General features: G+C 41.1%; 1 protein-coding gene across 4 annotated transcripts in view; it reads right to left on the minus strand.

Moving 5' to 3' along the window:
- Positions 1–25,730, minus strand: part of CSMD2 (CUB and Sushi multiple domains 2) — a 1,291,405-nt gene that overhangs the window by 780,964 nt on the left and 484,711 nt on the right. For all 4 annotated transcript variants that reach the window (XM_068268938.1, XM_068268934.1, XM_068268936.1 and 1 more), the window contains one exon: positions 10,134–10,328. In XM_068268938.1, coding sequence (XP_068125039.1) covers positions 10,134–10,328 — 195 coding nt within the window. The remainder of the gene's footprint in view (positions 1–10,133; positions 10,329–25,730) is intronic.

Genomic DNA, 25,730 nt, shown 5'->3' on the forward strand with positions numbered 1-25,730 from the left:
AGATCAGTGTGTTGGCTAAAAAAACAAAACTAGTACAATCACTGGGCTTAGTGATGGCCAAGCTCGATACATTGAATTTATCCTGATAGCTTTAAATTAACTGATTATATGACCCTGCCTTAGGTGTTAATAGACTGGGGGAAACACATGAACAACTTGCCTGTATTCATTTTAATTACAATACAGCTCTCTGTTGAATTAGCTGTTAACTGTATACACGCTGGAATTAAGTCTGATTCTTATGGGGATAAAGGGTTTCAAACCAGCTAGTATGAAGTAAAGCCTATCATTTTTTTTACATTACTTTAGTCTTCTCTGCCTAAATCCACTATGCATATTAAATATTCGGATTTGCCATCTATACTTTTTTAATCTTCTCATGTGCTAAGAATCCCAGTTCCATGGTGCAAAGCAATCATCTCTAGGGAGCTTATCTAATGGAAATCTGTCACTAAGCTAAACACCTTTTTAAAAGGTTTTATGCAGTGCAAGGCGATTAGTGTTCTTTTAAACTCACGGCAACCCATCATATTTCAGCCTTTAGAAATGCAAAGTTGGTTGTGGAAAGTCAATTTCTGATTGGTCACTTTGCAGATTATCATGATCCAGTTGTTACTAGTCCCTAGTGGCACATGTATTTAAAAAAGCAGCGAGGGAATGTGGGTGCAAATATTGCCCATAATATTATTATGTATTGGTATAATTACTGTTATTTTACTAGCAGATATTCCAAATAGTACAATATCTGTTATGATTCCGCTATTGTACTAGCAGCTATTCCAGATAGTACAATATAGCTCATCTTACAGATATTCTATTATCACCTTATTTTCTATTATCATATGAACCTTTCCTTGCATCTATGCCTAACACTAACTTATTTCCTATCTATGCCTAACACTAACCTATTCCCTATCTATGCCTAACACTCATCTATCCCCCATCTATGCCTAACACTCATCAACCGCCACCTATGCCTAACACTAAGCTCCCACGCTCTATGCCTATCACTAACCTACCCCTAATACTAACCTCCCACCATCTATGTCTAACATTTATCTATCCCCACCTATGCATAACACTAACCTCCCACCATCTAAACCTAACACTAACCTACCGCTACCTATGCCTAATAATTAATTCCTAACATCTATGCCTAAAACTAACCTCCCCCTTACTAATGCCTACTACTTACCTCACACCATCTATGCCTAACACTAACCTAACCCCTATCTATACCTAACACCAAACCCCATCATATAAGCTAATACTAACTTACACCATACCTATACCTAACACTATCCTCACACCATCTATGCCTAACACTAACTTGGTTTAACACTGGTCAAATACTGTATGTTGTAAAATACATTGTTAGACCAATGTAGAGTGAACCAGTCGCAAATATTTATTTGTAGCAATGTGTACCAGTAAAGGTGTGTACACGTACAATTACTGTTACCAGCAGGGATGGGGACATGATCCGTTTGGCAATGGTTTAGGTATGGAGTGCTATACAGATGCATCTGTTGCTATAGGGAGGGGGGCGATGAGCACACAGCACACAATGGATCAGTTTCCAGCAAGAGAAGTAAAGTGGGAAACGATGCTTTCTGAGGACATCTGTACACATGCTCTATTCTCAACTAAGGCTTGCCAGAAACCGCCACCTTGGCTGAGATCCATCTAGTGTGTTTACCTACTTTTAAACCTACCCCCCACCTATGTCTAACGCTACCTCCCACCATCTATGCCTAAAACTAAACTAACTTACACCCTTCCTATGCCTAATAATAACCTCCCACCATCTATGCCTACACTACCCTACCCACTCCTTATGCCTCATAATAACCTCCCACCATCTATGCCTAATAGTAACCTACCCCCTACATATGTCTTATCCATCTAGTGTGTGTACCTCTACCTTTAAACCTATCCTCTACCTATTCCTAACGCTAACCTCCCACCATCAATGCCTAACAATAACATACCCCTTACCTATACCTAACACTAACCCCCACATCTATGCCTAACAATACTCTACACCCACCAATGAGTAACAATAACCTCCCACCATCTACATCTAACACTAAACTACCCCCTACCTATGCCTAACACTAACCTACCACCAACCCATGCCTGATACTACCCACCCACTATATATATATACAATATTCTATAAGCGATAAATTCACATTGAAAATGACAGCTGCGCCCAAATTTCATTGCAGCACAATGCAATAATTTACTATTGGTTAGCAGGGTAAAGTCTTATTATCAACAATAAAAAGTCAGTGTTTTTCAGTAGCAGAGTAATGCTGGTCATGCAAGTCAAAATGCAGCCTAAGAGAAAAGAATTGCTTCAATAAAACAATTACTACTATGCAAATCTGATCTGCAGTCATAAAAATTATCAATTTATGATGATCTTTTTCCAGCTGAATGGTATCAACCCAGATTAGATTCAACAAAGATGAAAACCTTACCGGAGACTCTTTTTCTACAGCATGCTTGGGGCAAACTGTTTCGGCAAAGTAAGCATAATGCATAAACAAATAAATAGATCTGATGCAGAGTGATCAAAATCTTCAGGCTCTCCATAGTAAATCAATTCTTTCAAGCATTCAAGTGCTCGCTTTTTATTCTTTCGTGACCATTTTGAAATCGACTTCATAAAATATTAAAACCCATCTGTGTGACCGACAAGTAGAAGCATCAATGTTTACATACAGCATCAAAGATATTTCCGTCTTTTTTGTTTAGCTATCAAAGACTTCTTGTAGAGCAATACTAAAGTAAGACAGTGATGCATGGTATGCGTGTGTTTGTGTGTGTGTAGCTTGGTAGCGCAGAGAGCAATCACAATCATAGCTGTAATTGCATTGACCAAGCAATATCATGAGAATTGTCAAATATGATTCTGAGCTAACCAGTGATGCTGTATCTGGTCACTGCTTTTATTTACAGATACAAATTTGGATCTGTTTAATTTGTTGTAATAGTCATTTGAAGAACAATATAACTTACAGCAGTGCTGTAACGTTTGTGTATCCTTTACAATTTTCTATATTTTTATATGACTGTGACTTAAAACCTCTTTTGATTTTCAAAGTCCTAAAAGTACATGGATAAAACCTATTTTAAGTGAACCTGTAAAGAAAAAAACTGCCCCTGGAGGGTACTTATCTCGGGAGACAGGAGGGGGAAGCCTCTGGATCTTAATGAGGCTTCTCCAGATCCCGCGCTGGCACTCCCGAGTCCTTGAAAATCCGCTGACAGGCATGTTGGCGGACGTGTCCAGGTGAAGTAAGACTGCAGTACGAGGCAATATTTTCCTCTGAGTTCCAGCACAGACATATTTCCAACTTCCCAAGGACTCCAGCAATAGAGCGGAACCAACTGAGCTTGGCTATATTCGCCAGAGCCCAAGGGGGAGGCTGGTTCTACGCCTACTCTGGAGCTCAAAGGTAAATATTGCTGCCTTCTGCTGTCCGAAGGAGCAGGTGTTGGATTAGTGCTGCACAGGAGGAAGGGGGATGTCTCCTGGAGTTAGTAACCCCACTTCTCTTTACTCCAGGTTTCCTTTAAACTATATATATATATATATGTATATACATGGTCAGGTATTCATTGAACTTTATATGAAGCAAAAGTAACCAAGACTTTAGGATTATTATATAAGTTGAAGGAGAAATCACAGGTTGGTGTTTTCAACCAACGCAAACACTTGTATTGATGTGCATCATGGCTCAAAAAAAAAAAAAAAGAAGAAGATGTGTCTTAAGATATCAGAAAAAGAGTAGGTTGATGTCCATAAATGTGGCCACCTGTAAACAATGTGCATCCTTCTATTCAACAGTCAGGCAACCTGTGTACAAATGGAGGAAAATCAAGACCTTTGTGATGGTCGTGTATCCAAGATTTCTACTGGCGTGTAGAGGTTACAATAGAAGCCACAGTAATGGATAAGAAACTGAAGACCTATCTCATGTTTGTGAATGTTGATGTTTGTTCAAGAGTCCATTAGCAGGAGAATATGGACAGCAATGGTGTGTGCTACAAGAAGGCATGGAGAATGCTGCTGTCTACAGTCTGCCAAAGGAAAGCAGGGAATTTGGGTGCCACCATTGACTGCAATATTAATTGCAAGTATAGCTGCACTTAGAGTTCCATTTGTATAATTATTATGTACCCGAACTTCAGCTAACTTTGATGGTAGGGGCCAACGGCATATAGAGTTTTGCTACTGTGTAAGAGAGATCCAGATAGTGGTGTAGATAGTGGCAGCAGACCATGGTGTAAGTAATTCAGCTAGAATGCAGCCAAACTCGAAATAGGGATTAAAGAGTGCAAAGAAATCAGCTATCAAGCAGACAAACCCCTTATATTGGTGAAGGGAATCAGAAAGTGGAGTACTGAATTTGGCTATGTACTACAAATGACTATATAGCCAAAGTCCAGATAACGGTGGGTGTGGGGGCTCTCAGGGTTCGGCAATTATGTAGCCAAACCCCACATCGGTTAACTGTTAGTGTTAGGTGACAAGACAAGACAAGACAAATAACATTTATATTGCGCTTTTCTCCTTGCGGACTCAAAGCGCCAGAGCAGAGCAGCAGCCACTAGGGCGCGCTCTATTGGCAGTAGCAGTGTAAGGGAGACTTGCCAAAGGTCTCCTACTGAATTAGTGCTGGCTTACTGAACAGGCAGAGCCGAGATTCGAACCCTGGTCTCCTGTGTCAGAGGCAGAGCCCTTAACCATTACATCATCAGCCAACTGGGGGGGTGTAGGTGGGGGTGTAGGGAGTTAGTGTTCAGCATAGGTAGGGGGTAGGTTAGTGTTAGAACTGTAAGTAGGGTGGGGGGGGGGTAGTTTGAGAATTAGGATAGGTAAGGCAATAGTAAAATACCAGTAATAGATATTTTACTATTGGCATTTTCCAGCACGCAAATTTGTGGGCACCTTTTTGCATGTACGCTGCTTAAGATAATAATGCTAGAGTAATGCTAGTTTCAGCACTGGCTTTAGCTATGATCTGAGCCTTGGTCTATGTTAGAGGTGGTGCCTTGAACCAGTACACTATTCAACCACTGTGGATCATGTGAACATGTGCACAGGATAGAGAGCACCGAGAGAGGAGACGGAAGGCTCTATAGGATCCAGAGCCTTCCCTCTCCTTGGGTAAGTATCTGCCTCATTTTTTTTAAATGCGGTTCCCATTCACTTTAAACTCTTAATTGTCATTTCAATAGACGGTAGGTCAGGCGCCAAGACAACAATCCTAAACACACAAGACTCATTTATGTACATCTAAAAGGGTCACTTGGTAAATTGGGCAGGAGGAAATACTAATAGTAGAATATTGAAAATGTTACCGATATTCTACAATCGTCGATCAACGAACATCGATAATCATACCGACATCGTACTATCCTCCACTCTAACCTAATTCTCACACTAACCGTCCACTATCTATGTCTACCAGGAACCCTCCTCCCACCTATTTCTACCATTAACCTCCCCTCTCTTTATTCCTAGCACTAACCCAAGATACAATAACCGAGCCACATTTTACCCAATCAGCTGTAAAGACACAATTCATCTAAGTGGTTGTAAGGCTGCTAATTACAGCGGCTTCAAAGTTGCAATACGCCCAAGCAGCTGTAAAGATGCTATTTACAGGACTTTAGGCCTTGTTTTGAAAATAAGCTGATGGTTTAGGTTTTATTTAACCTAAGCAAAACTTCAAGCACCACTGACTGTAGGTTGAATAAAGATATAAACACTAGAGCTGGTCAATAAAATGCTAATAATTCTGTCTTGCATGCAAATTTGTATGCAGTATAAAAAGATATGATTCAAATCTGAGCAGGAAGTACCCTTGATTCAGTCAATACAAGGCCGCACATGACATGTATTAAATATGCGTCCAAGATAGATTTATTAACATGAAATCTTTAGCAGATTAAGCCCAGAACAGATGTATGTTCACCAACTAGGGCAAGGCTTAAAAAAAAGAAACCTGAGGTGTGAGAACTATGGAACCTGCCATATGTATAGTGGAGGAAATAATTATTTCACCCCTCACTGATTTTGTAAGTTTGTCCAATGACAAAGAAATGAAAAGTCTCAGAACAGTATCATTTCAATGGTAGGTTTATTTTAACAGTGGCAGATAGCACATCAAAAGGAAAATCGAAAAAATAACCTTAAAAGATAGCAACTGATTTGCATTTCATTGAGTGAAATAAGTTTTTGAACCCCTACCAACCATTAAGAGTTCTGGCTCCCACAGAGTGGTTAGACACTTCTACTCAATTAGTCACCCTCATTAAGGACACCTGTCTTAACTAGTCACTTGTATAAAAGACACCTGTCCACAGAATCAATCAATCAAGCAGACTCCAAACTCTCCAACATGGGAAAGACCAAAGAGCTCCAAGGATGTCAGAGACAACATTGTAGCCCTGCACAAGGCTGGAATAGGCTACAAAACCATTAGCAAGAAGCTGGGAGAGAAGGTGACAACTGTTGGTGCGATTGTTCGAAAATGGAAGGAGCACAAAATGACCATCAATCGACCTCGCTCTGGGGCTCCACGCAAGATCTCACCTCGTGGGGTGTCAATGGTTCTGAGAAAGGTGAAAAGCATCCTAGAACTACATGGGAGGAGTTAGTGAATGACCTCAAATTAGCAGGGACCACAGTCACCAAGAAAACCATTGGAAACACATTACACCGCAATGGATTAAAATCCTGCAGGGCTCGCAAGGTCCCCCTGCTCAAGAAGGCACATGTGCAGGCCCGTCTGAAGTTTGCCAATTAACACCTGAATGATTCTGTGAGTGACTGGGAGAAGGTGCTGTGGTCTGATGAGACCAAAATAGAGCTCTTTGGCATTAACTCAACTCGCTGTGCTTGGAGGAAGAAAAATGCTGCCTATGACCCCCAAAACACCGTCCCAACCGTCAAGCATGGGGGTGGAAATATTTTGCTTTGGGGGTGTTTTTCTGCTAAGGGCACAGGACAACTTAATCGCATTAACGGGAAAATGGACGGAGCCATGTATCGTGAAATCCTGAACGACAACCTCCTTCCCTGGCCTCTGCCAGGAAACTGAAAATGGGTCGTGGATGGGTTTTCCAGCACGACAATGACCCAAAACATACAGCAAAGGCAACAAAGGAGTGGCTCAAGAAGAAGCACATTAAGGTCATGGAGTGGCCTAGACAGTCTCCGGACCTTAATCCAATAGAAAACCTATGGAGGGAGCTCAAGCTCAGAGTTGCACAGAGACAGCCTCGAAACCTTAGGGATTTAGAGATGATCTGCAAAGAGGAGTGGACCAACATTCCTCCTAAAATGTGTGCAAACTTGGTCATCAATTACAAGAAACGTTTGACCTCTGTGCTTGCAAACAAGGGTTTTTCCACTAAGTATTAAGTCTTTTATTGTTAGAGGGTTCAAAAACTTATTTCACTCAATGAAATGCAAATCAGTTGCTATCTTTTATTTAAGGTTATTTTTTCGATTTTCCTTTTGATGTGCTATCTGCCACTGTTAAAATAAACCTACCATTGAAATGATACTGTTCTGAGACTTTTCATTTCTTTGTCATTGGACAAACTTACAAAATCAGTGAGGGGTCAAATAATTATTTCCTCCACTGTATTTCCCTTTAAACAATACCAGTTGCCTGGCAGTCTTGCTGATCTTTCTGGTCAGTAGGGTCTAAATCACACACCTGAAACAAGCATGCAGCTAATCTTGTCAGATTTGTCATAGACATTTGATCTTCATGCTTGTTCATGCTCTATTGCTTTAAGTATTGGAAGCAGAGGATCAGCAGACAGGAAATGTGCATTATTTAAAAGGAAATAAAGTCAGCGTCCATATCTCTTCTTATGTATTTCCATTTAAACAGTACCAGTTGTCAGGTGTCCTGACTAACACACCTGAAACAAGCATGCAGCAAATCCAGTCAATCTTCACTCATACATCTCATCTGCATGCTCGTTCAGGGGCTATGGCTAAAAGTATTAAAGGCAGGGGATCAGCAAGACAGCTTGACAATTTACATTATTTCATAGAAAATAAATATGGCAGCCTCCATGTCCCACTCACTTCAGGTGTCCTTTAAGCAAAGCTGAACTGTGTAATCTAAAAAATGTAATTGACTGATGAAAAGCCAGTATTAAAGACACTGAATCAATTGTAATGGTTTAAAAAGTTCTGATCAATGTGAGAACCCATCAGGAGGTCCTTCAGTGCTGCTAGGGATAGAAAAAGCGTAAAGATTTTTGTACAATGTGATTCCAATATCTGTGCCTGTGATATTGTACAAGGCTTGCCTCAAGCATTATGTGATCTTGTCTCTCTGAACAGAGATAGTAATTACGTATGCTAACATTTTAGTATATATTATTCCCAGGCACTGTAGTGTGAAAATAGGCTATAGAAGTTCTTAGGTCAATTTCCTTTTATTCTCATGGGCAGGGGAGGAGGGGATGCAGGGGGATTTGCGATTCCCCATGGAGTATATATACAGTGAGATATAGTCTCTTCTCCCGTTCAGTGAACCATTGCGTTCAGTGCAGGACTTGGCTTCACAGAACGGTTACTGCGAAGCTTTTCTATGCAGCATTTCAAGTAATACTTTTATCTTTAATCTTCAGCCAGGATGAGGAGAAGAGCACTAAAGAATCAAGACAGAAACTAGTGTAGCAAAATGGCAAAAAAAGCAGCATTAGGTACTATTTGAAGATGGTCATAGAGTGAATCATTTTACAGTGTCCAGAAGCAGAGTTTGAAGGGCAATGCTTTTCAAAATAATTTTCATTTCTACATTGTAAGATTTGAAGCATGAATGCACGAGTGTGTGTCTGATTCGGATAAACATGCCCTTCTGCCAATGATAGCATCATAAACAGGGTTATTACCCATCCATGCACATCAAGTAAAACGCTTATGTTGTCGGCGGCTAGTGTTTACATAAAGATAACAAAGTATTATTGATGCTTGCCTCTAGTTTTCACACATGGAGTCAAGTGTGCCTGCTCTTCTTTACTACTAGTAATGTAATGTAATAGAGCGCTGTAATCAGTCCTGACTACAGAAGTATGAGGTGAAGCCACATCTATTTTCCGCTCTATTTCTTTAGATTGTAAGCTCGCAAGGACAGTGTTCTTACCCTTTTGTGTCTTGCTGTTCCTATAGTTAGTCACTATTCATTTTTCAGTGTATTATTTATGTTGTCTAAAAACTGATGCTTGTTTCTTAATCTGTACTGGGCCACAAAAGATGTCGGTGCTATATAGTGACTATTACATATATTAACCTTAATGCACAACTCGAGGTAGAAACCAAATTCAAAAGGCCTGATCTAGACTTCTGGCTGCTGAATTTAGTGTATTTTATTTTAATGATTTCATCAATTTGTAAATATTTTAGGAATGCTATTATACATATTTATGTATGGTTTGAGTGCAGGTCTCAAATTAAGGATCTCCCAATTTATTGGCTAATTTAGTAGATTGATAAGACAAGAATGATGTAAGAGGGGCAAGGCAAGAAGGACAATCAAAGTCACTCCTCTTATGTTCCCAAATGTCAATAGTGGCAGGATGCAGCGGCCATCTTGGAAGAGGCATCAAAGGTTACTTCACCGCTGCAGGGAGAAGAGACCTGCATGTTACAGAGGAGGATGGGGTCCATTGGGAGTCTTACTGGAAAGGTGAGCATAAGGTTTTGTGTCTGCAGGGGATATTCTTTTACGTTGCCTATATGTATATTTACCTTTGCCCATTCATTAACTTTTCCACTTTACGGTAATTATTATTACTACTATTATTGGCACCAAAAATTAGCTTTAAAACTGTAATAGGCATCTAAGTTACATACTAATGAAGTGTATGTCAGCCAGTTCTCCTTATTTGTAAACTAATTATGTAAGGAGTGATGACATATAGTTTTGTAAAGTATCAAGAGCCTAATAAAATGCTCTAAAATATTGATCTTGGCAATATAAAATATATTTTGTCAAATAATAAATGTAATAAATGGCTTGGAAAACATTTAAAACTGTGTATCATTTCACTTCATGAATCATGCTGAAAATCGTAATGGAACTTACTTCGACAACTTGGAAGAGGGAAGTCCCAAGAGGCGCTGTTTTGGGAGTTGGATAAGCAGGTTAGCAGTGCATGTCCTTCAAGTATGTAGCCTGCATTGCAGCTGTAGCGGACTTTATCCCCGACATTGAATGTTGTCCCTTGCTGTACACCGTTCAATAGCCGCCCGGGATTTCCACACGTGTGACTTGGTAATACTGTAGAGATGAAAAATATCATTGAATATTACACCAAAAACTTGTCATCAGTATCACACAGGAGAATTTTACACATAGCAATGTAGGACATCAGCAGACTGTACCCTTTGGGAATTGCCAGCAAAATAGTTTTTAAGCATATTATACGTGATTTTATTACTGAGCCTTTTAGTACAAAATGTTATGATAAGATGTAAATGCTGTGATTTTAAATGGCTGTGTTGTAACATTTCCTAATCAGTATGTTTACTTCGCCTTGTGCATTCTAAACTTAAGGGCACTCCAGGAGCAGAAAATATGATGGGATCGCTTAATGCTCCAGTGTGGTTGAACATAAAACCAGAAATGGGTGGACAGATGGAGAGTCTATTTATAAAAACTGAAATAGCCCCTTGAAAGTAATCAGCTCCTTTGCACACACAATTCTCATTTGCATTGTATGCAAATGAGTAAATAAACAACATCGTTATTTGGGTTGAAATAAAAGAAAAAGACATAAGTCCATCGAGTTCAACCAGAAAATAAAGTACAACACCAGCCTGCACCCTAAAATATCCCTGTTGATCCAGAGGAAGGTGAAAAACCTATACAAGGCATAATCCAATTAGTCCCAAAAGTAAAAAAAAAACCTTCCTGACTCGCTGCCAAACAGATAAAATCCCTGGATCAACACGACCGGGAATTACCTAGTAATTATAGCCGTGTATGTCTTTCAATGCAAGAAAAGCATCTAAGCTCCCCTTAAATGCAGATATAGAATTTGTCATAACTATTTCCTGAGGCATTACATTTCACATTTTAATCACTCTTATTGTAAAGAACCCTTTCCTAAATAAATGGCTAAAACTTTTTTCCTCCATGCGCAGATCATGTTCCCCAGTCCAGCGTTCCCCAAACCCTGTCCTCAGGGCCCACCAACAGTGCATGTTTTGTGGAAATCCACAGAGTTCGTTAATCAGCTCTGCTGAGACACTAATTACCCCATCTATGAATGTTTGTGGTTTCCTGCAAAACATGTACTTTTGGTGAGTCTTGAGGACAGGTTTGCAAAACATCCTCTGCACTTTTAACTTTATAAGTAGGTTTAGAAAAGTGAAAATTAACATTATGATTTTAAAAGATATATGAAAATGCATCAGATCAAGAGGTGAACCAACAGGTATAAAAATATTCCCCCACTTTTATAAACAGGGCCCCCACACTGCATACATGTAAAATGGCCACCACGGAAGTTTCAGCACTGGAGACAGTCACTAGTAGAATATAGATAACATTATAAATATTCTACTTTTGGGCAGGGGTTATTCCGCTAGTTGAATATCTGTAAATGTTGCCAATATTTTACTATCACTAAACTTAACCCTATTCTCACATGTGGCCTCCCTCTACTAATGCCTAACCTAACTAGCCCCCCCCCCCCCCACACACACACCAATGTGTAACCCTAACTTATGTGTAACTCCCATACCTAGCTGCCCCTGCCACTATCCAGTTTGCCTTTCCTATGTTATCGGGCACTGGAGGCGCTGGAGAAGTTTGGGCGCTGCCATAGGCATCCATGTCAAGAGCCCTAGGTAGTGGCTGTAACAAGAAATGTTAGCCTCTTTGCCCTGGCAGGCACTATTGTATCTGTTCTCCTGTTTACCTGTTATAGCCACTGATCGTGGCTATCAACATGGTGCCCATGGCAGCTCGAGGGCCTCCCCTACGCTTCTGGAATCCAAATTCTCCCCATCTCCTGCTATAATACATCACATGCTGCTAATGTACTTATGAATGCTATACCTTCCAAGCTTCCAAGCTTTGTAAATATTTCTGAGGGAAATGTACACCCTCACATGTTGATATCACACTTTTTACCTTCTTTATGAATCAGATAACTAGAACCCTAAATCTAGAAAGACCTCTTATAGATATAAGATACCAGCAAGAGAAGGTCACCAAATCACTGTAATTGTTCATTGCAGCACTAAAACCCAGGTTCTTGGTCAAAACCACTATTCTTATGGCAGTTCTAGGTTCTACCTCTTCCCAAGTGTGTCCCCTGGCTGTGTTGATTTCCTCTCACACAATGAAAAACATACGCCTGACTTCTCCTAAAACTGTCCCTAGCTTGTAGTACAGACACTAAATTGTGACCTTGCTTAGGAATAGTTAATTATATGGTTTCTTGATGCAGTACAGAATTATGTAGCCATCAATTATGCATCAATTTAGCCTGAAGCCGCCTGCTCTCCCATTGTGCTTGGCTGCCCAAAGAAATCTGATCTAATATAAGTTGCACTGCAACCAATGCTAGGTTTGATTTGCTTGATGCAGTACAGAGCTGTGCAGCCATCAATCATGCATTGCTGCCACCTGCAGCCTCCAGGCTCCCACTGTGCTCAGCTACTGAAAATCTGGTCTCACATTTATTGTACCACCACTAACCTAGTACTGCTTGAAGCTACATCAAGGTTTATCCAGAGTAAGTGTGAGGCTTTAGAATCCTTGTTTCACTTCTAAAGCTGAATACTCACCTTGCGACCCAGGAAGATGGATCCCAGTGATGTCCCACGACGACGAGTGTTCCCCGACCCACCTTCTTCCCAGCGGTATACGCAATGGCACACGACAAGGCGAACAAGAGTTTGAACAATCTCGGTACTTTGCACCGGAATGATCGGGAATCTTAAAGATCTGATTTGTGTGACGATAGTTATCCCTGCACACCACTAAGCATCTTTTGCATAATCATGTGCCTGTACCCAAGTTCCAAGACCACAGAAATGATAGCTCATAGCTCAAAAAATCGCCAGTTGTCAGAAAAATTACAAAGTGTATACGGGCCTTTAAACCTTATTAGTTGTTCTGGGTTTTATGTGTATGTTTACATAATGCTTCATATATAAAATGATTTAAAGAGAGGAAACTGGCCTACACATTTTTTTCAGATGCATACCTTCACTTGTGACATTAACCAAGAAAAATGACAGCTGGCATCTGCCTGGTTGTTAATGAAGCACAAGCATGTTTCCTCTACGTTCCATCCATGAGAGCCATAGTGTCTACAAAATATCTTTAGCAAGACCAACCCCATTAGGCTCTTAGACTCCTACACACATTACTGCCAGCTGCACTACATTTCATAGTGAGATAATTGTTTAATTATGCTGTTATAATTTTTTTTTCCAAATGCAAAAACTTGAGCTGATTTAATTAGTGTTTAAAAGAATTGTCAACATTTAAATGTGGCAGCTATTTAGCAAACTCCAACATCAGAAAGTTGGTTTATAAACGTAACAAAAATGGTCACCGCAGGTAACACCTACGCTGCTCATTTCCTCTGCTTAAATCATCTGCCGGTGTAAAATAAGACTGCTATGTATAGAACTGATTGTTTCCATTTCACACCAATATTGCCTGGGACAAATATAGACGAGATTGCACAGAACATTTAAAGGCTGATCACTATGCATATATGATGTAAGCATTAGAAAACATACAATGGAAGATGACAACTGGAGTAGAACTAATGTCATTCCTACAGCAACTGTCACAGAAGCAATTTCATCAAATTACCTTTTTTCATATTTTTTTCTTTTAATAAAGCCATTTCATTTATTCCTCTTTTTTACACTATCATTACTTGCTAGAAAGGCACTATAAATACAAATCTACAGTATCTTTTTTATAGTTACCAGCACTGGCCTTAAGCTAATGAACTGTTAGTAATTAGGCACAATGGCCCTAAAGCAGTGCTGCTCGTAATGGAAAAATCTACGCTTACGGATCATTACGCGTAATTTTACGCTATTACGCATTACGCAATTACAGTTACGGCGTAGGAAATTATCTACGGTACATCACTGTAATTACGCGTAAACTTACGCAATTACGCATAAGGATATCGTAATGAAGGCGCTTACACTACGATGTTACGCGTAGTGCCGTAATACCCATTAATGCGTATTTTTTGACGCATGCGGACGATATGTACGCAATAGCCGTCAATGTGACAGTTATTGCGTACATATCATTCGTATGCGTCAAAACGTACGCTTATACTGAAGGGCGGGAGAAGATACTATTGGTTGCTTAGGATGTTGACTGATTGGCTACTCTTAGAAAATGGGAGATTTTACGTTAGTAATTACGCGTAAAATTACGCGTAAGTGTTCGTAAAATTACGCATGCCTAGCAATTACGGTAGACAGTGTAATTACGATACCACTTACGGTCTTACGCGTAAATAATTACGCGTAAGACCGTAAGTTACGCGTAACGCTTACGCGTAAATTTACATTGAATTACGATGCGTAATTACGCTCATGCGTAATTTCGGCTCAGCACTGCCCTAAAGTACTGTTTTAAAAATATTTGCTAATGTCATTGTTAATGAAAGATAACATTATATCTGCTTTTATTTAATCCAGATTGGATGATTTATGAAATGTTTCTATGAAATTAAGTTTTTTGCTATATTAGTATTTCTTTACATGTGCATCGCAGATCACATGAAAGGCTGTATGTTGTTCTGAGCTCCGTGCACAAGTGTTTGGGCATAATGAGTGTACTGCTCTTGTAAGAATATTATGGGTTTGATTCACTAAGACAAATAGCATGCCTTATCAGAGTTAACACGTATTATTAGAGTTAATATGCCTTATCAGAGTTAACATGTCTTGTCAAAGTTAACATGCCTTATCAGAGTAGCATAGCGAGCGCTACAACCTTATGCCTGCTAATTGGCAATGACGAGAGCTTCACTTGTCCTGCCCTGAGCCCCTGCGGGTCCAATCACTTTAAAGGACATTATCACCGCACTTTGATTGGCCCAATAGGCTGCCTGTCACTTGATAGGAAACTTGACAGGCAGCCTATTGGGCCAATCAAAGTGCGGGGATAATGTCCTTTAAAGTTATTGGACCCACAGGGGCTCAGGGCAGTACGAGTGTAGCTCTCTTCATTGCCAATTAGCAGGCATAACTTCATAGCACTCGCTATGCTACTCTGATAAGGCATGTTAACTCTGATAAGGTGTGTTATTTCTGATAAGTGGTGCTATTTTTCTTAGTGAATTAATCCCTATATTTCTCTTTAATGTAGCCAGATTAATGCTAAAACCAAGGTAATATTTTTGATTATATATCAAAATATATGTTAAATGTTAATATGCATCTGATCACAAGAGGTGGACCGCAAGAAAACATGATTGGTTGTAATGAAGTGAATGTCATTTATCATGTATACAGGTACACACACTACAGACTATAGCCATGATGCAGGATATTATCGATAATTAGAATATAAGAACACTAACCTACCTCCCCATGCCTAACACCAGCTTGCTCCCCACCCCCATCTTATCACCTAACACTAACCTTCCTAATCACACCTAACACTAACATTACCCCTCTTCACGGCTAACACTAACCTCCCCCATTCCATGTTTTAACACTAACCTTCTCCACTCCACGCCATACAATAACCTCCCCCCTCTCCACACCTAACACTAACCCTTTGTGCTTGGTTATATTATAGCAAAACCCTGATCCTATCCCTTCACACTTAAATACTGTCAGGGATAGTATCTGAATTTTGGCTACACTGTAGCTGAACTCATAACTGATCTGTGCAGCATCCCTACCGCTATTTAAGCTTAGCGTCTTTGTGGCCAAACTCATAACTGATCGATGCACCTGTTCCTACTGCTGGGTTCGGCTACAATTTAGTTAAACTCATAACCCATTCTTGTATTTGGCTATATCATAGCCAAGTGACCACAACCAAAATAAGCCCCAGGCACTCCATAGCCACAATTTTGCATTGTGGCCTATGGAAGCACCAAGTAACAACTAGCGCCGCTGTACCAAAAACCCTTATGCACATTTTGATTGTGACCTCACTACAGACAAATCCTTTCATGCAGCATGCAGGCCAGCAGAGTGTTGAGCTGAAGGTTGCATGTGCTTTGTTGTGGCTAAAGAGAACCCGAGGTGGGTTTTAAGAATGCTATTAGGACACAGAGGCTGGTTCTGCATACAACGACCAGCCTCTGTTACTATATTGTGCCCCCCCCCCCCCCAGGCCACCCTTGCGCTCTGCTGTCCCCCAGAAAAAAAAAACACAGTGCTAGCGACATGCAGTGCTAGCGACTTGTCGCTAGCGGCTGTTTACATCCAGGCTGTCATTTACCGCCACTCCCGCACCTCCTCTATAGCGCTGATCCCCGCCTGCGCCCCCTTCCCTCCAATCAGTTTACTGAGGCGGGGAGGGAAGGGACGCAGACGGGGAGCGGCAATATAGAGGAGGCAGGGGAGCGTCGGTAAATGACAGCCTGGATGTAAACAGCCTGCTAGCGACACGTTGCATGTCACTAGCACAGCGTGTTTTTTTTTTCTGGGGGACAGCAGAGCAAGGGGGGGGGGCTGGAAGGACACAGTATAGTAACAGAGGCTGGTCATTGTATGCAGAACCAGCCTCTGTGTCCTAATAGCATTCTTAAAACCCACTTCGGGTTCTCTTTAACCACTTGACGCCCACAGTACTAACTCCCCCCCCCCTAAAGACCAGGCCATTTTTGTTGTGCTGGGCTGTGCAGGCTTTTCAGCCTCTTGCACAGCCCAGCTTGGGAGCCCAGCGATCGGACTCACCTCCTTTTTTTGTCCCTAAGGGGACATGGCGCCGGAGGGGTCCGATCGCTGCAGCACTTTGTTGTTTTTTTTTCCTTCAGCCTCTACAAGGCTCTCGCTCCCTTTCTCCCTCCTCCCTCCCCTTCCCTTCTCCCCTCCAGTATCTGATTTGGAACATCAGCCTATGAGAGGACGGCGCTCCCCAGCCAATCAGAGCCCGGGGATCGCCGATCTCATACAGCGCAGTTCTTTCCCCTTTCGTTTACAAGCAGCCTGCTAGCCGCAATCGAGCTAATCATGGAACTCCGTTCCGTGAAGTGGCAGGGAACGATCGCACATACGCGCAACCATTCCCTGGGAAAACTGCAGCCCCAGGACTTGACGCCAATCGGCATTAAGCGGTCCTGGGGTTGCCGCCGTGGCCACGCCCATCGACGTTAGGCGGTCCCCAGGAGGTTAAGGCCTGTGCTTCCTTCCAATAGCCTGACATGTCTGATGCAGACATTTTAATGAGTCTCACTCAAATATATAAAGAAAGATACCAGCAGGAGATAATGTCAGAAGAGCAGCATGTTAGAACAGTACCATATCTCTCAAGATATTTAATAGCTTTTAACACAATTTATTAGCACCTGCATTTGGGTATAAGAAGCAAAGCAGGCAGTGCTGAAAAAAATTAACAGGCATTTTGTCTTCACTCCTCAGACTGCATGTTTGAACCAAAGGATTATTTGTTTTGTGTTCAGCTCCATTTTAAGCTGATGAGCTGAGGAAGTCGCTTCATAATTATGTTAGTAACCTTACTGGTGGGTAACAGGCAATGCCCATTAAAGAATAGAGGTAAAAACAATTGAATTGAAAGAAGATAGAAATGAGTTTCTCAGCAAGCTCCCTTCCCTAGGGCTAATTGAAGAATAAAGATGATTTATCAACTAGACTGGATTGAAAAATATTCTACTCAGCATCTATCTCGTGTAAGTGAGAGAAAGAAAATAGGACTGGATGGTTTTCCACAAAGTGAGCTATTGCAAAGGCCGAAGCCTTGCATGTGAGAACATGGCTGCATCGCCGTATAAAACTCCACACTTGCCTTGTACATTTTGTCATTTACGTATGAGCGTTCATCAGGATCAGATAAACAGCAGGAAATCAATCCCTCCTTCTACAGGCTGAGGCTTCCGTGATTCGGAGCAGGATGGTGTGTTCAGCTGAGCACGATAAAAGCTGCAGACATCCATCATTCCCTATTCCTAGTTTTATTCCTCCTTGTAGCATTTGTGTTTTTACTGTGGCACTTCTCCTGCGTTTCATGGGAAATGATTTGTAATTTCCTCTGCAATAGCCAAGCGTTAAGCTTTTTTGTATCGATTTCACAATTTGTCAGTGGAATTATGTATGCCTCCAGCACGAGGAATATATAAATTAAAGAATCATATCCACTGTTTCTACTGATTGGTAATGGCGCACTTGGAATATTTTCAGTAGTGTTTAGTAAATTATTTTGACTTTAAGTCATGTTTTCTGACAGAATTCTAAATGATGTTTTTTGTACAGAGTGCAGAAATGCTAGGTGGCGACGGAAATGAATTGCAGTAGCGGGATCTGCTTCAGGGCCCTTACAGCTACGACTGGTCTATATGTGAAATCGATGTCTTCTTTTTTCAGACAAGATAAAGGAAAGGGGCCCTGGTTTCTGTTATGATTTGATGCAATACAAGTGCTCAGTTTGTATCATCAGGTTGTATGGCAGCCCCACCCTACAGAACTTCATAAGCAAAGAACTGTTCAGTCAGAGTGTTTGTCATTTTCTCCTTGGTCTGAGTTGATGTACTGTATATGTCATTGTAATTTTGTGTAAATGTATGCAGCTTGTAAACTGATCAATTAAATACAGCGGATGCTGAATTTTATTGGTGCATTTTTAAGTTGCATATATTTGCACACAATTATGACATTTGTAACAACTAAAATTATCTGCATCTAATCAACCCACTCTAGCTTGAATCATGCCATTGCAGGGGGGAGGTTGTAGCCCGATCAAGTAGCATCCATTACCACTGCTCCCTGCAGTTATTCATTACTTTCACTTCTGGGACTCCAGGGGTTACGACACTGCAGATGTAGTTTTGTGAGCACAGAGCGCTGATTGGTATGGAAGCGATAGGGAAGAGGCAGGGAACAGGCAATGGACAGCCAATGAGATGGCTCTGATAGGCCAGGAAGGGGCGTTATGCAGAAGTTCCTCTTTTCCAAGGTATGCCCCTTCCACATCAGTTTGCCAACAAACTTCTTGTCAAAAGATTAGGGGGGATGGGGCTAGTGGGGCACGGGGGGGGGGGGGGGGGGCTGAGAGCGGCAAGGAGGGCAGACAGAGGCATGTCCTTCAAATGGGAAAGTCCCCTTGTGTCCCTTTTTTTACATTTGAAACCGCTTTGGGTGCACAAAGCTCTGCAGTAGGGATGCTCAATGAGATACAATAATTCCTAGTTGATGCAGAATTATGCAAATTCTGTATGAAAATGTATGCAGTTTGAGAATGCACCAACCCAACAAGGTGGGATTTGATTGGTCTAGCATTTTTTTTAATTTTTATTTGTACATACATTTGTGATCAAGAACAATTTCAAATGCAGAACAGTATATGATTTTCTACCTTCACCAAAATGGCTTAATGCCCATATCTGAATTAAATCTGCTTGTATTTCCTATTGTCTGGATAAATCCCAGGAACTCAGAACAATGCTTTAGCTAGATCATGTATCTAAACCTTAAAGATGCTTACACACCTTTGACTTCTGTCACCCGTCTGGGAGAGGGACCCTATCCCCTTGGGGCTACATCGCTGGACCGGCCAGTACAGATGCATGTCAGCTGTGTAGCTGATGACACGTACTGTTGCTATGCTGAAAGTGGATGGATGACTGAGTGGCGTGTGCATAATGCCATGTCATTAACTTTTCACCTGAGTTTTCTCCTAGGTGACATTTTCACTACTTGGTAATAAAATGCCTTTTAAACCACCAACAAGCAAGAAAATACTCAAAATAATTTTGATAGCACCTTTTCTCCTATTATTTGGCACATTTTCAATTGCAAAGTACTGAAAGTTATTTTAAAGAGAAGATCAAAATGATCTCCTAAGAGAAAACAAAAGATACAACATTAATTGAATAAGGGCTTATGCCTGTTGCCCTTTATCTCCCCAGAATGGACACTGGGGCACATATGCAGTTAACTTTTTCTCCAGAATTTTCTACTATGTAATATTTCCAAACTTGTCAATAAAACTCCCGTTAAACCACCAGCAAGCAAGAAAATGCTCAAAATAATTTTGATAGTACCTTTTCACCTACTGTTTGGAACTTTTTCCATTGCAAAGTGCTGAAAATGTATTCTAAATTAAAGATGAAAAATTATTTCCTAGTAGAAAACTAAGGAGAAAAAGTTAATTACTTATATTCCCTTCTACTGTTGTGTAGAGGCCTGCGCGGGTCCACTTTTTCATACCCGCACCCGACCCGCACCCCGCTACCCGCACCCGACCCGCATTCTGGTGAATTTGATACCCGCAACCCGACCCGCACCCGCGGAACCACTACCCGCACCCGACCCGCGACCCGCAAGCCCGCTACCCGACCCGCTACCCGCTTTTTTACATTTTCTTCTAAAGTGCACATTTAAAGTAACATTGGGGAGCTGTAAAGTTAATAAAACCTATTTTTATACACAAACCAAAGCTAAAGAAGGTTTTTAGCTTACTTTCACTACCCGCGACCCGCAGCCGCAACTCGCTACCCGCACCCGACCCGCACCCGCAGCTTAAATCAATTCGGGTACCCGAGCCCAACCCGCATTTCAGGTTACCCGCGGGTACCCGACCCGCTGCAGGTCTCTACTGTTGTGCACTAAAAATGTAAAAAGTGGATATAGAGGCTTAGAGGTCAAGTAGTGAGGTTATGGTAGGCAGGTATGAACAGATCAGAAAAATCAGTGGAACCCTGAACAGTAATACTGGGTGGTCTCTCCTCAGCCTATATTCAGTGCAGAGATTATAACATGACATTAAATTACCAAAGTGGTCATTGTTTGACAAACATAGAATTTAAGGGCATAAGGAAGAGGTGGTAAATCAATAGTTGTGTCATTACCACATTACCAGAACTCTCACTGTAGTTAGAGCAAGATACATTTTAACACAGCATAGACAACCTTAAAGCATACCCGAATTGACATGTGACATGATGAGATAGACATGAGTATGTATAGTGCCTAGCACACAAATAACTATGTTGTGTTCCTTTTCTCTTTCTCTGCCTGGAAGAGTTAAATATCAGGTATGTAAGTGGCTGACTCAGTCCTGACTCAGACAGGAAGTGACTACAGTGTGACCTTTACTGATAAGGAATTCCAACTATAAAACACTTTCCTAGCAGAAAATGGCTTCTGAGAGCAGGAAAGAGATAAAATGGGTCAATAGTTCATAGATTTCAGCTCTGGCATACTTCAATGAATGTGTCATTGATCAAAAAAAATAAAACAGTAAAAACTTAAAAAGTAGATTTAAACATAAAATAAAACTGTGGAATATCTTAAAAACTCATTTTTAGTAGAAGGAAGATAGATACAATCGTTTTTTTCATTAGTTTAGTTTCACCTTGGGTGTCCTTTAAGCTGTAAAACCCAGTTATATGAGTAGGGCTATTCTTGTTCACCATCAAAGCTGCTTCTATACATGATATATCGGAATGACTAAGTGACACTGACAAAGTTGTACAAAATATGCATTGTGGTTTCTTTTTTGTTTGTATTTTTTGATATGTGGTAGAACAAACCAAAAACCTCTTGGAAGAATTTTACTAACACATTAAAGGTTATATTTTTTTCTTTTTAAGTTTTCTTTTCATTTCCATAGCTGAGTCAATACACATGCATGTTATTCCATTTGGTTAGGGTAATTTACTCTTTTGTGTCAAACATTCCAAGTACACTTGTGCAGTAGATGCAAATTACATCAAATCAGTTTGCAGCAAGAGCCTGTGCATATTAAATTATAACAGGAGATATGTTCCATTCAGACCAAGAACATACCTGCTGTTGTTTTTAAAGCAATTTGTCATTCTATTTCCACAGCCTGATAATCCAGCCCTTGGGCTGCTGTCTGCCTTGCTTGGGGCACATGGGATACATATGTATCATAACCAAGATGAAAAGATGATATAGCATTACTTTTTATGGAACCTCACATTTATTAGGAGCCAAACATTACAGCAGATAAAAATAAAAGCTGCTCCATCCAACAGCTGTTTCACACGACTTGTGTGCTTTATCAAAAAACTGGGACTTCATTCCTACCTGCTAATGTAAATACCAATGGGAAATGATATTCCTGCTCTCCACCTGAAATGAGAATGTGTTGGTGCTAAAGTGGTATTTTGAAAATAAAAATACACGGGCCCATATTCACTTTTACTCTTTTTTTCCTAGGACATATTTTTTACATCTCCTGTTTCAAATAATTTTTCAGCACCCTGCAACTGAAAAGGTACCACAAAGTTGGTGAAAAAGTACTTTTAAAATGATTTAGAATATTTTCTTGCCTGCTGGTGGCTTAAAAGACATTTTATTGACAAGGACCCATATGCAATTAACTTTTTCAATTTAGTTATCTCCTAGAAGATAGCTTTCATCTTCTCTTTATAGGGAAGGTTCACGGTGGTTTATAAAAAAAAAAAAAATGCAACTCCACTTACCTGGGGCTTCCTCCAGCCCGTGGCAGGCAGGACGTGCCCTCGGCGCCGCTCCGCAGGCTCCCGGTCTCCTCCGGTGGCGCACCTGACCTGACCAGGCCGGCTGCCAGGTCGGGCTCTTCTGCGCTCCAAAATGCGCCTCATGCGGGCACGCTGACGTCAGCGGACGTCCTCCGGGCTGTACTGCGCAGGCGCAGAACTACTGAGCCTGCGCAGTACAGCCCGGAGGATGTCCGATGATGTCAGCGCGCCCGCGTGAAGCGCATTTTGGAGCACAGAAGAGCCCGACCAGGCAGCCGGCCTGGCCAGGTCGGGTCAGCCACCGGAGGAGACCGGGAGCCTGCGGAGCTGCGCCGAGGGCACGTCCTGCCTGCCACGGGCTGGAGGAAGCCCCAGGTAAGTGGATTTGCATTTTTATTTTTTTTTAAACCACCATGAACCTTCCCTTTAAACTAACTTTTCAGCATTTTACAATCGGACATATACCCAAATGTTGGTGAAAATATACTATTAAATTGATTTTGCATATTCTCTAGCTTGTTTTTGGCTTAAAAGGCTTTTTATGACAAATTGTGAAAATATCGCCTAGGAGAGAGCTCAGGAGAAAAAGTTAATTGCATATGGGCCAAGGTGTGAAGATATCGTGTTGGAGGAAACTTAGGAGAAAAAGTGAATTGTGTATGGGCATTTATATTAATTTTGGTAATTCTGATCCATATAACATCCTGATATTAATAACATTGTATCTCTTGATTAATTAACTTTTCTTCTTAGTTTCCTCCTCGGTGATATTTTCACACCTTGCATTTCACTTTTTCTCCAGAGTTTTCTCCTACGTGATAATTTTTCATCTTCTTATTAAAATACATTTTCATCATTTTGCTAATTAAAGGGGCACTACAGCGAAAAACTGTAAAATTTAAAATATGTGCAAACATATAAAAAATAAGAAGTGCATTTTTTTCCAGAGTAAAATGAGCCATAAATTACTTTTCTCCTATGTTGCTGTCACTTACAGTAGGTAGTAGAAATCTGACAGAAGTGACAGGTTTTGGACTAGTCCATCTCTTTATAGGGGATTCTTAGGGATATATTTATTTTCAAAAGCACTTAGTGAATGGCAGTTGCTCTGACCAACTGCCAAAAAACTGTGTAGGGAGCAGGTAAGCTGGCCAGCATTATTGTTTAAATCCTTTTTCGGGAATATCTTTATAAAGAATAAAAGCCTTGCTGAGAATCCCCTATGAAGAGATACACTAGTCCAAAACCTGTCACTTCTGTCAGATTTCTACTGCCTGCTGTAAGTGACAGCATTATAGGAGAAAAGTAATGTATGGCTCGTTTTACTTGGAAAAAATGTACTTCTTATTTGTATATGTTTGCACATATTTTAAACATTAGAGAAAACATAATGATTCCTGAGCAAAGCCATACTGAATGCTCAGCAGGGTAGGTGTTTTCTCTAATGTTCCCACTGATATATATGGTAAAATACATGAGAGTGATTTGTCTCTGGTTCACTTTAAGCCACCACCAAGCAAGAAATAATTTTGAAAGTACTTTTAACCACGAACTCCAAGAGAAGAGACCCAGCACCGTCTTCAAGTGTATTATAAGCTCTTTTATTTATTTAAGGCATCAAAAAGACAAAAAGGGCAAGTCTGTGCGACGTTTCGAGAGGCGACTCCTCTCTTTCTCAAGCTGACAAGCCCTCTGAATACATAAGACACAATCAGCCTTAAATAGTCCTTGCTCCACTAGGGAGCCAATCAAAATGGTCTGGACGCCCTGTCATCAACCAATTAGGTTAAGTTCCTGCGTGCAGGCCCTCCCATCTGGTGGAGGACCTGATGGGGAACTACATCTATTTATACACTCCAATCATTTTAAAATGGCCGCTAGAGGGCCGACCAATGGGGGTAGAGCATGTTTTTGCATCTCTGCGCATAAGTCAGCTATCCGCTCGGGCACATCTGAACAAGCGGTTGCTAGCCATTTTTCTGCCTGTCGCCATAATGTTAGCCAGTTGAGTGTCCAGGTGATTGACTCTGTCCCCCCACCACGCAGGGGGGTGATAGGGTCAAATTATTATTGAGACGGGAGTTGTTTTGGATTAGGAAGCTGGATGCCCTTGGTCCAGGGGGTCTTAACCGGGAGTGCGAGTTGGGTCCATGTGTGTATAGATAGATGTCTTGTTGTTTATTGTTTGGTCTGGACGCCTGGAGTCTTCTTTTTGGGTTGGTTCTGTTTTCTTTTTTTCCCGATCCTTCCCGACCTGCGGCCACAATTGGTGGCCGCCGGTCGGGGGGGGAGAGGAGCTTATAGCAAAACTTATTATTTGTTTTGAAAAAAATATATTTATTGACTATGTTGATTTGTTGGCTCTCCTGGACTGGCCGCCGCTGATATGTGGCCGCCAGTCCGGGCTGGCCTTCAAAGCATATATTTTTTTATTTTTTGCCTGTTTCTTTCCCGAGTGGCCGCCAGGGATGGACGCCAGTCGGGACAGAATTGGTAATTTTGTTCTCGCTAGCCCAGACTGGCCGCCGCGATTAAGACGGACGCCAGTCTGGGAGGGTGAGATGTGGTTTATATTCATTTTTTGTGACGTTCGGTGTCTGGCCGCCGCTGTGGGTGGCCGCCAGACACCTAGCGTGAGTTTTGTCATTTTTTCCTTTTTATATTTTTTTCAGATTTCTCTTATTATATATTATATATTGTTGACACTCATTCCTATTAGGGTTAGGAGCATGTACATTTTTCAATCGGTAAAGATCAATTTTATGCGTAACCGGTATAGGCGATTGGATTGAAACGTCTATGGTTTAGACGATTTTTTGCTTCCGGGTGTTTACGCGTACGTTTTTACACATACGCATTAATTTTAACCATATGCGGATATCCAATGCGGATTTCTGCGTGGTCATAGTATTGGAATATGGTTTTTACGCGTACGTTTTTACGCATACGCATTGAACGCAACCACATGCGGATTTTCAATGCGGATTTCCGCATGACGGTTGAATGACGTTTTTTCCATT

The sequence above is a fragment of the Hyperolius riggenbachi genome, chromosome 2 (assembly GCF_040937935.1).
Source record: "Hyperolius riggenbachi isolate aHypRig1 chromosome 2, aHypRig1.pri, whole genome shotgun sequence".
Classification (NCBI taxonomy): Eukaryota; Metazoa; Chordata; class Amphibia; order Anura; family Hyperoliidae; genus Hyperolius; species Hyperolius riggenbachi.